The sequence below is a fragment of the Lepidothrix coronata genome, unplaced genomic scaffold (assembly GCF_001604755.1).
Source record: "Lepidothrix coronata isolate B3197 unplaced genomic scaffold, Lepidothrix_coronata-1.0 Scaffold12, whole genome shotgun sequence".
In the NCBI taxonomy this organism is placed as follows: Eukaryota; Metazoa; Chordata; class Aves; order Passeriformes; family Pipridae; genus Lepidothrix; species Lepidothrix coronata.
In genome coordinates this window covers 8,745,243-8,757,386 of record NW_016690192.1, presented here as the reverse complement: position 1 = coordinate 8,757,386, position 12,144 = coordinate 8,745,243, and the positions used below count along the sequence as shown (strand labels likewise).

Below are 12,144 nucleotides of genomic sequence, written 5' to 3'. Positions count from 1 at the left end.
GCTCTTAATCACACATTACTGTAAATCATTAAGTGTATGAATCCTTCACCATCCAGTGTTGGTTTTGGCAAAAGAAAATACAACTGCATAGTATTTTAATGATCAGAGGAGGTACAGCAGCCATGGGCAATACTACACGTACTGCCTGCAGTATATTTGGGTTTGGACTTAATTTGCCTTTAGCTGATAAAATAGCTTAGTGGTAATTTAATAATGCTGATTGCAGAAAGAATTGCATAACTCGGATTGCAGTGTGATAATATAAGAGCATCCTTTGGATGCTGCTCTTATAGGAAGTGAAAGCAACAGGGTCCCACCTTCAGAGGCCTTTGAAATACCCTTCCTTTCCCTAAAATCTCACATCCAGTTTTCCAGTTAGAGTGTTGGGAGAAAATATTACAGTTTGAGGAACTAATTGTGCTCAGAGAGCTTTTTGATATTTTCTTTTCCCAGAAAATGTATGTTATGTCCTTGCTAGTATTAAAATCCAAAATAAACTTCCTGTTATTTTTAAGGTACAATGAACTGGATGCCAGTAGAAGCCTCTTAGACAATTTGAAAGGCAAAGTAATAATTGAGTATCCAACATTATTTGTGGTCTTGAAAACACTGAAGAATGACATGGTGGTTCTTGGCAAAGGTGAGCATATATATATTTCCTGTTATGCTATACTTAGATATTTTACTTACAGAAACAGTAATTAAGGATATACCTATTAATAATGTCAGGAATGGGCAGTATGTTTTGTATTTCACTCTGAATCAAAACGATTGCTATACAAAAGCTATTATGAATGCTTTGCCTTAAAAATGCTGACTGATGACCTACATCCATTAGCTGTGTTGTATGTGTTTTTCCAGCTTTTTTTGCTGGTGCTTTATTCTTTTTCTAAAAAAATATTTATAGCCTTTAAAGTAAAACAACTCTTCAGACTTGTGCTAATTTTTTTATGTAGCAAAGTCAGACTGTCTGGGGAAGATGAGTTTCAAGTAAGCCTGCTAATCTTGCATCCTAGCATAGCTCCTAACTTTGGACAAATAATTCTGAATTGTGGGATATTTATTAGGAATCATAATGGAAAAGTAGGTTTTGGGGTGGGTTAAAAGCACAGTGTTATCTTTTGAAATTTACTTGAGGGAAAACTTTCATCTTACTGTCCTTAAGGTATTTTTGTGTTTATCCATTATTTCTTGATATAGATCCCTTGCTTTTCATTAGTCAGCCCTACCCTTATGATTTTGAGATCAGGAGGGAATTACAATTGATTGACTCATATACTTAATCTGAATGGAGTTGTTGTCATTGTCTCCTGAGCTAATAGGGAGGTTGTCCTTTTAAGGGTATAGATTCAAGTAAAGTGTTGATTGAACAACTATATTTTGAGGTCATGCTGCTGCAGCACCTAGCTGATTCTGTAAAAGGCAGAGAAGGGGAAGAGAGAGGGGAAAGCTGGGGAAAGCTCTGTCACAGGGCAGGGCAAGTGTGTATCTTAAGGACAGTAAGCTTCCTCTGCTGCAGGGATCATTGGGTTAGCAGTCATCCCTGAAGCTGGTATTCTAGGAACACTGACAGCTATTTCAGGTTTTGAGAACTATTAGTTTTCTTTTGTTTTTCATTGTTGTTTTAACTGTTTCTATATATTCCATAAAAAAGAATTTAATAGCTCCCTATTGAGGTGTCTTGGGTATAACACAGCAAAAATTATGGCAAAAATATCATGATTTTTGCAACTTTCATCATAACTTATTTTTGTCATCTTCTCAGTTAGGATGACAAACTCAGCCTTGAGTTTGTTTTGGATCCTGTGCTCTTGGAATTTTTTCTATTAAGAGTGGAAGCCTGTGACACTAACTTCAGATTCTTTCAGAAAAACTGTGTTCAGAATATGAATATAAAACTAGGAGGGCTTTTTTGTTGGTATTATTCTGTCTGAAGACAAAATACCACTATTGTTGAAGTGTGTCACAATCAGTGTACTCTGCTGTGTCATGTTTACAGAATATAGGAGGAAAAAAACCAGTTTTCATTTTGCTTTAGCAGTTGCATTCACAGATAATTGCTAAGAGTGCAAATCTTGAGTTCATCTCCAGACTGTCCAGGGAGAAGTCTGCTGTAATCAGAGAGGTATTCTAGCCCCTTCCCATCTCCCAAGAAGTGACCTTTCTGCTACAGCATCTTCTGTGCTTCCTGCAGTCCAGTTTCTTTGCCATGTATGGCTTTTTCTATCAGTTGCATGCTCCTCCTAAGCCATCCATCCTGCTCTTGCTTATCCTATTTCCACCAATACTGCCTTTCCTTTCTGCCTTACTTGTGCCCCTGGAGGGACACTTGTCTCGCTCAGAGCGCCTGTCCGGCTGACCTCCCTTTGCATTCCAGGCAAACAGCTGCCACATTGATGAGTGGATGTCTGGCAGGGTGTCTGCTGCAGTATGAGGGCTCAGCTACCATAACCCTTCTGACTCTGCTGGCAAGGGACCCAGGCTGGAACAAGGAACAAAGTCTTGTGGGAATTTTAATTGCTAAAATATTGTTTCTTTACTGGGCAGTCTCAGATCTACCCCCTTCCTCGGGAAGACCAGAGGCAAGTTTTTATAGCCACAGCAACAGGCACATGTTGGGGAAAGATCACCATTCTACCTGTGATTCAAGTAGTAACCCCCAGAGACTGGGGGAGAGCTAGAGCTGGACACCTTCAAAGAGAAGCTGCTAAAATTTAATGAGCATGAAGACTTTTTCCTCTCCTTTTTTTCAGAAATGGCTGATGTATTTTGGCTGAAACTTTCAAGTAAATAAGGAAAATAAGGATTGAGAACAGAAACTGCCACTGAAAAATCCGGAGTTTAAATTTTTAATTATAAGTAAACTGCAGACAGTTTTATGGTGGGAATGGGCAATCTTAATTTATAGGCAATGCTATCAGCACCATACAAATATGTTCTTTTTGAGTGAAGACAATCTATAATTCCTGTTAAATAAAACTTATTGTAACAGACAAAAATAAAGCTAAAATTTGTCTGTTGAGCTTTGCTGTGAGTCAGAAGATTGCCACATTCTTTTATGTGATGTTTTGATGCTTGACTTGCTTAATAGCAAAACCTACAGGTGCTCTGATTTCAGCATACAAGGTCAGTCATGGCTGAAGATAGTAGGGGATTATAGAAGCTTTCACAGGACTTAGGGGCAAAAACAATCCTTACTTTTTGCATTACTCAGTACATATCTGGCATATAAATGTTAATTGATTATACACTAGATTTAATGTAGACAAAATGTGACCTCTGATGTTTCTGGGTGAAATGCCTCTATTTTCTTGAACAAATTCCTTGGAAACTGTACAGGTGCACACTGTGTCCTATGTATTATCCATGTTTGCCAGCTGTAGAACTTATCTTGACAAGACAGTAACTATACTTCATCAGCTCCCTTTCTCATAATGAAACATCTGACACTAAATGCTCAAAAAGGTCTTTAAATTCATAGTCAGATCAAATACTGAAAATAACAATGAGAGCAGAGTGTGAATCATGGGCCTGCTTTGCTGTAGTTTATTTTTGTGCTGCTTGAGTGTCACCAACCAGTGGCATTTGGTGACCTCACTACAAGGTGACCAGGGTCAGTGCTTGTTAAAGAAGGATTCATGGGGTGTGAGGCTGAAGACCAGTTTTGGAAATGAGTGCTTCGCTATATGATCTCAGCAGAGCACAATAGCCATGCCCTAAAGCACAAGTTGTTGTGCAGCTTGAACCTCATCAGCCTTAGCTATGGATTCACATAGTTTATCACCATCTTTGGGATGCTGGAACATGTGGAAGAAGCACATAGGTACATCATTTTAATTTTCTGTTTTGAATTTCTCAGTAGTTCCCCATCTTAATTGAAATGCTAGTAAAAGTGTAAATGACTTATAATGCGTTACAGTTGCGATACGTGTATGGAGCAACTCGAAAACAACATTTAAAGCAAACCAAGCGAATGACTTACAATTCTCAGTGGAGGAAGAGTTTTGTGCTTTTCTACTTGACCGAAAGACCAAGATTTAAAAACTAAAATAAATTCTCAACATTGCCTGCTTTCTCTTTCAGCAACAAGATCGTACCCAGGGCTTTATCCCATGTTGTGAGACTGGTTATGTCTTATGAAATAACTGTCCTCAAGAAAAGTGTGATTGAAAGGAAAAGAAAATAGGAAACTGCTTCTGTTTGATGAACCAACAACATTACTGAAACTAATAACTTGTTTGGTTTTTGTGTTCTATGTCCTCAGATGGCAGTGAACCTGTAGAGAAGTCGGACAGTGAAAGTTCATCTATTTCATCTATGGAGGAAGGGGAAATTCGGGACAGTTCATGACGGTGCTTTGAGAGGAGAGGGTGGAATGAGCTTTTTGGGGTTTTAATTATTTAATTAAATGATTTTTTATACAACTGAATTCCTAGAGGTTTGGTTTAACTTTCTTTGCTAAAGTGCCTGCCTATTTTTGTATTTAGTAATGCATATTTAGGGATGTAAATAAAGAGATGGGGAATTGCTGGTTCCAGAAAAAAAATTATATTCTTATTTAATTGCAGCCTTCAATTGCACCATTGTTTTTCATTTTTTTCATTTTCCTCTATCAAGCTCAGTGTCTAACTTCCAGGTTTAAATATCTGACCACATACTTGTATTTTATGTGGATTTGGGTCTTAATGCTTGAACTTACTGAAGAAAAATGAAATCTAATTCTAATGAAATTGATGTTTCATTAGACATAGACCCTGAAAAGGGTCTTTTGTTACTTTTGACTTTAGTCTTTTATGGTGACATTTTCGGTGCTTTGGTGCAATACTTTTTTTTTCTTACTTGGTGGCATTCTTGTTTAATATGTTAATGGACAGGTGTTTTCAGGGTGGCTTGTTGCTGTATGTTTAATCTTCTACCCGGATCTTCTACATTAGTGTGGGGTTTAAAATCAACAGAATTGGATGCATAGATGGCACTGATGCAAATATATTGCACTTCTAAAGAATGTTTGTGTTCTGCATCTCATGTTCCTAGTATACCTACTGAAGTTAGGTATTGTAAATACTTACTGGCATATCAACTCCATTTATCTACTTTAAAACAAATAAATTGTAAAGGAAAAAAAAAAATCCTGTACTTTATCATCTACTGACAATAGAAGTTTGTGGTTAACTTCTGGGAAGATTTCTAGATCACAGACCACATATCCCTGCATCCAAGTCCCCCCTGCCTGTGGGGTCTGTTGCAAGTGATGCAGGACGAGTGAGCCCCCGTACCCACTTGCACCAGGGCATTCTCATGACTCAGCATCAGTGTTGGAGTTAGTGTGCATGGGTCTAGCCAGGTCAGTGTTTGTAAAGTCTTCAGGATACGATCCCTCTCTGAACAACTCTATGAGGTTGTTGCTGCCTGTATTATTACCCCAGTCTCTGTCTCCTGCTTGAGACTGGCACCATCTGTGACAAAAGTTGGTGTCCTGGGTGCATGTTCAATTGCCATGAAGATGATATTTCAGTTGTAAGCGTTCTCCCTGCCAGTGCTGACATAGTAGGTAGAAATACAGCAGAAAGTAGTGAAGGAACTTGTGGAGGTAACAGGAGGCTGTGGGAGCAATACAGGGGAGGGCTGAGGCTTCCAGGCTCTGTCTAGGCTTCAGGGCCCCAGGATGCTAGGTCCTCACCAGTCATGCTGCTGCATGGAGAGGATTTCGGGGATGTTCAAAGTTTTAGAAATTTGGGGGTTTTTCCTTTTGTTCACCATGACATCTCACTACTAAGTTTGGACAGACTGTCAGACCTTTGCAGTCACATACTACTTTCTCTCTCAGTGGTGTCACGTGTCCTTTCCTTGTGTGTTTTGCAAACCCTGGTAAAACAGGGAAGTTTTTCTTCTTGCCTGGCAGTAGCCACCTGTGCTCTGTTTTCCTTTTTACTCATTGTTGGTCCTCTGCCCACCTCTTGTTTCAATGTTTGTTTTTTTAACCCTTTATAAAGGACTAGAATTCCTAGCTGTAGGTGCTGCTTTCATATTTTTTCAGTTGAGTGAAAGTGAATAAGCTTTTCCTAATCAATGATTGCTGCACACTGACTTGGTAGCCACAAATTACTTTAAACCAGTCTTGAACTCATTCATAGTAATACCAATAAAAGAGCAGAACAGCGAAACTGCCACAGTTCATTTGCTAGAAAATGTTTCATCTGGAGTGAAGGCATGGCATTTCTGTTGGATTCATAGCACAGTAAGGAGAGTGCTGCAAATGTTAGTGTTGATCTGCATGTGCGTGTGATTAGTCTTTGGCTGAGGAACGCAGATTTGTAATTCCCATTACTTTCCTATGCTCTTGGGGGTTTTCATGAATTGTACGAAAGGGTTTGCCTCTGGGGTTTTTTTCTTATATAAATAGATAATGTGTCATGTATTGACACTTTCAAGTTAGCTCTATTTAACCTCTCAATTCACAATACTACCCTTATATAAATCTAGTTTAAGCTTCCTTATGAGTCAAAACACAGTTTAATTCATTTTTAAATGAAGATGTTGTCAAATCTATCCTTCAGATTTAACTCCTTCTCTACCTTAAAGAAGGCTTTTAAAAATGATTAAGGAACATTCCCGTGGTGGTTACTAGAACTGAAACTTCCCAGACAGAGCTAAGAATCATCTTTCAGAGTTCAATCAAATTGAGAGCCTTGGTAGCATTTGCCATTCATTCCTAGGTTACTGCTTACCTATTTTTACAGTTACACTAGTTTGAACAGTGCTGATTCATCAAATACAAACCCAGATGCAATTCAAATATTTTATTCAGTTTTCCTAAGCTTTTTCAATTTTTCTTTATAATGAGGAATCAAAAAACACAGCAACAGCACTGTCGTAGGAACTTCAACCGTGGTTAGTTCATAATAATAATAATGTTACTGATTAAATCAAGGTTTATGCACCCTTTGGCTAGGCAGATGTTTTTTAACACTTTCATAGGCATTTAGGAAAGTTTTTAATTTCTTTCTGAGTGACTTAACATGGAACAAGCACCTTGTAATAAGCTGAAGAGAGAAAAAGCATCTTCTGTATTTTTAAATTTCTGGTCAAGCACTAGAAATTTAATGCATGGAGCCAAGGCTGTCTGGAAGACTTCAGTTCTGTCCGTTTTGAAAACATACTATTGTAATCATAAAAGGATCCCTACTTGACTCTGCCTTGATTCAGAACAGATCATGTCTGTGAATGAAAACTGTGTGATGTTGTTTTAATCTGCATCATTCAACACCAGCTTGCGTTGAGTGTTTGATTTTATGCCTACTATGCTTACTCATTTATTTTCCTCTGTAAAGTACTTGTCACAGAAGGAACAAGCTATTTGTGTGTAGGTTGTTACAGCATTTCTTTTAATGTTTAGACTTTTCAAGTTTCAAACTCTGAACCCAGCATGCTTGAGCTGAAGGACCATCAGCTTCCAAAGAGTAAAGGCTCTTGTCTTGAATGAACACACTACTTAAAAAAATCAAAAGCTTAATGAAGTCATCCCTTTCACAAACCTTAAAGGACAAAAATAGAGCATAGCTAAGCACACAGCAATAGCTGGGAGGTAGGACTGAGTCAGCCATAGGAGGGAACTTGGTTGTTTTCCTTTTTTGTATAACTTCCTGGGGTATGAGGCATAAGTTATTGAGTTGTCATGGATAAACAACGTTCTACCCCCTGTCAGTGTAACAGCAAAGTTTTGAATGAACGCATCTGAATTCTAAGTTTTACTGCATTTATCTTGGCATTAGGAATTGTTGATCCATAGAGGAAAAGAGGACCATGCCGCCGAATGTGTGGCTGGCAGCAGTCCTTAGAGGCAGGCAGGACCAGCTTTTGTTACTCCAGTCAACAGTGGAGTTTTACTGTGCATTAGGGGTAAAACTGTTTACAGTGCAGAACATGCACTGTATTCTAAAACAAAACTGTATTCTAAAACAGTACATAGATTTCTAAGTTCATGGTAGTGCTGATAGCAAGTCCCAGCTATGTGTTGTATCATCAGTCCTTGCCCTCCAGATATGGCTGTTCTCTATTGACATCTATAGGAGCTGAGAATGTATAATACTGTGCAAGAGGAGACTTTCCAGGGGTAAATATACAGCTGTGATGAAGTAAGTTCAGGCCCTATTTGGTCACAGACTTTTCGTTCTGCTTTCTTAAGTCCCACGCTCTTTTCCTGAAAACATTTATTCTTCCTCTCTCCGAAGGAAAAAATATCTTGAATTTGTGTTTATGTTGTTGCTATGACATTCAGTTAAACTGTATGCAGATGCAGGTTCTGTTAATAAGAGAAAAAAAACTGTACTGTGTACTTCAGTGAACAAAGATTACCCTGTGTTTGTGTTAAAATGTTGCTATGGCAGTGCATATGGTTTTATTTGCTGGGAGTCTGTGGTGAAATGGAAAGAGGTCACATGTATGCAAGACAAGAAATGGCAGCAAAAACAACTCAAAATAAATACTGAAACTGAAAGGGAAATTGCAGATGACATGTAAAAGCAGGAAAAAACAGGAACAGTTGTTTTGCTGTCTGTCTGTCTGTTATTTGATGATAGAAATGTCTTCCCACTGTGCCCCAGTGGGTCTCAGTGACCCATGGTACAGTGACTTAGCTCTAATGATGGTTTTATTGTGAGAACTTCTTTCCCTCAATGGCCCTGTGCATTGTAGCTTTTCTGTTGTTGCTTTGGAAGCAGAGTTACCCTGGCTTGTCCTGATTTCACCACTGCTAACTTCTCCTGAGAAAAGCATTTCAAGGCTATCTTAATATAGTAGGCTTTTTGGCAGGGAAAATCAAGAGTGATAAAATATGGGAATCCACTAGAGCCTTGCCTACCTTTGGGGCAAGGAGAAGTCTTTGTGAACTAGTGATAGAAACAGTGGATTTAATTTATGGGGTTTTTAACTGGCACAGGAGTCCTTGTATTTATCTAATCCATTTGCATGCGGCTTCTTTTTGCATCAGCTGCATCAGTACAGCTGTTCGTGTGGTTGCATGACAAATCAGAATGAGTTCAAAATAATCTGCCAAAGAAGGAGGGATAAAAATGAGAAGGGAGAGAGGGAGTCTTTTAGAGAATAATGACCACACTGGGAGCTGGCTGGTTCCTGCATCATTCCAGCTGGTGGAAAAGCAAAAGTGTTTTTAAAATCACATTGCCACTTTCTTCCGATCATCCTTGTTCTGCCTCAACAAGGAGGAAGAAACAACTATGAAAGCTGCTGTTACCTTTCCACTCCTTGCTTCCAGGTTCTCTACTGGAACTGTATTGTAGCTCCAGAATTTGTCTGTTTTGCCAAGAGTTCCAATAGGGAGTAGAACTGTGCTCAAGTGAGGTAAAAATTAAGTTGAGGTATAGATATTAATGAAAAAGAATGGACTTGCCAAGAAGTCCCCATCACTTCCACACAGCCAGGAGGGCCAACTGTGTCCCAGGGGACATCAGGCACAGCATCCCCAGCTGGTCAAGGGAAGTGATTGTCCTGCTCTGCTCTGCACTGGAGCAGCCTCACCTTGAGTCCTGTGTGCAGTTTTGGGCACCACAATTTAAAAAAGACATTAAGCTATTAGAGAGCATCCAAAGGAGGGCCACAGGGATGGGGAAGGGTTTGGAGGGGAAGCCATATGAAGTGTGGCTGAGGTCATTTGGTCTGTGCAGCCTGGAGAAGAGGAAACAGGGGAGATCTCATTGCGGTCTCCATCATCCTCAAAAGGTGAAGCAGAGGGGCAGGCACTGATCTCTTCACTCTCATGACCTGAGACAGGACTCAAGGAAACTGCATGATGCTGTGTCAGGGGAGGTTTAGGTTGGATATTAGGAAAAGGATTTTTCACCCAGAGAGTGGTTGAGTACTGGAACAAGCTCCCCAGGGAAGTGGTCACAGCACCAAGCCTGTCTGGGTTCAAGAAGTGTTTGGACATTACTCTCAGGCACATGGTGTGATTTTTAGGGTGTCCTGCACAGGGCAGGAGTTGAATTCAATGGTCCTGATGGGTCCCTTCCAACTCAGCATATTCTATGATTCTGTGATCTAAAGTTTGAGTGATATCTCTTTGTTGACTTTTTTTCCGAGCCTCTATTTTCAGCTGTGCTTGTTCATTCGTATTGGTTTTAGTGGGAATGTTCCACTACAGCACAAGTATCTACTTCTGTAGAGAAAAATATATTTTCCTGTTTCTTGTTAATAAACTTGCTGGTTTTACAACCATGACATCTTGATGTCTGATTTTGTCCGTTAATTAGCTAATGATTCATTTGTTTTGTCATTAATTAGTTAATTAACTAATTAGGATCTAACCTGGTTAGTTTGAGATGCTGAAGGAAATAAGTAGCTTCAGAAAGTGTCTTTGACTTGGCTGATACGCTGGGCTTCTTTTGATCTTACGTTCAGTGTTCAGTGTGCTGAGCTACACTGCTGAGCTGAAGTTGTTAACATTCATGTCCCAGTTGGATTCCCATCTGGGCAAATCTGTGTACTCTACCTTTGAATTTTTTCTGTCTAGTGAATGAAAACCTACAAAATACTGTGTAATCTTTCCCTCCTGGACGGTTGCTACATTCCATCCTGTAAGTGATTGTACTTCAAGACAAATGAAGTTGCTTGTGTGACTGGTGCCTTGGGGTCTTTCAGGATCTTCTCCAATATAAATGGTGTACACAGAAGTCATAGCTCTGTAGTTTATATGTGGAGGAAAAATCATAGCACAGTGGATGCCATCTATTCAATTTCTCAGTGTTTGGTCTTTATAGGATAATAGACAGATGCTTATTGTGTCATTTTGTTGGTTGGAGTCTTTTTTTACAGGATTTATATTTTCTAGACACCAAGTCTCACTGCAGTTAATGCAGTTCAGTTGTTCATGAGTTGAAATGCATTTAATAGGTATCTTCAAAGCTAGTTGTATGTTACTGCTTTCACTGTGACACCTCCGTGTTTCTATGTGCTGTTTTATTTGTGGCTGTGTAACATGGAGAAAAAAACTGTGAAGGTGAAAACAGGAACATGTCTACATGAAAAAAACTGGCTTGAGACAGAGCAGCTGGTAGAACAACACAGTCTTTCCTTGCTGTGTGTTGAGCGCTCAGAGCCCTGTGTGGAAATAGTTCCGCCGATTACACAAGTAAACTAAATTGTGCACATGGATTTCTGCAGGATCAGCTCAGAAGGGCAAGCATCTGGCAAGAGCAAGACTCTACTGTGACACATTTAACTGCTTCTGTTTAGGTGCGTAGGTTTGACTTCCAACCCTGAATGACTGCCCACTGCGAACTCTTTTGTTTCAGTCCTCAAGATCTCTGAGGGACTCATGCACTTTCAGTGGACTGGAAATCCTGCTGCAGCAATCCCACTGATCCACAGTGTCTCTGCCTTTTCCTGCATAGCCCACTGGCTGCCCACCTGTAGCGGGGAGATGTGGCTGTTCCCAGCCGGTGTCCCCTAGAGGGTCAGGCAGCCCAGTGGGGCTGCTCTGCCATGGGCTCTGTGGGAGTTGATGTGTGGAGTACAGAGGTTCTCACGGCTCAGCAAGGGTTCAGTAGTAGCTCAGTCGTCCCACTGTCAGTAGGATGTCAGCTCTTCCTTCACCTGCTGCTGCTTCAGGAGAGGGAGCTGGCAGCATCCCACGAGAGGATTTAATGTAATCATGGAAGTCTGGTGTCTGTATTCCAGCTTTTGTTTTGTTTCCTGTCATGGAGCACTTAAGGAGGCTGAAACTTTGTCTTCACTGGGTTGCCTTTATTAGTAGGGAAGATTTTATGTGTAACCCTGATGTTACAGGAGTTACCAGCATCAAACCCTTGTAAGTAAGTGCGTGGAATACAAGGCTAAACATTCCTTCGATCCTAAACCTGTAGTGTGACAAACGCTCCTTGTGGCGGCAGCACCTGATTCGGCCGAGTGCCCCTTGCCCGGTGCGGCGCTGACAGTCCCAGCGGCTGGGAAAGGAGCAGCCGAAGGACCCGGGGCAGACAGAAGGGAGAGGGGGGATGGCTGGAGCTGGGCTGCTGCGGAGTGGACAGTGCTGCTCTCCCTCCTGGCGTGTCCGGGCTCTCTCGGCTCTGCCCGGCACCAGGAGGCTCCACACAGGAGTGCTGGTGGCTTTACTTTCAGGATTTGAAT

At 40.5% G+C, this 12,144-nt stretch overlaps 1 protein-coding gene across 2 annotated transcripts in view; it reads left to right on the top strand.

Moving 5' to 3' along the window:
* The window catches only part of ZNHIT6 (zinc finger HIT-type containing 6), a 31,188-nt gene extending 26,759 nt beyond the window's left edge, over positions 1-4,429 (top strand). The window contains exons 9-10 of one of the 2 annotated variants that reach the window (XM_017805724.1): positions 516-640; positions 4,265-4,429. In XM_017805724.1, the coding sequence (XP_017661213.1) occupies positions 516-640; positions 4,265-4,350 (211 nt within the window). In that variant the 3' untranslated portion in view covers positions 4,351-4,429. The remainder of the gene's footprint in view (positions 1-515; positions 641-4,264) is intronic. The other variant, XM_017805725.1, reaches the window with a different exon arrangement.
* The last annotated feature ends 7,715 nt before the right edge of the window (positions 4,430-12,144 follow it).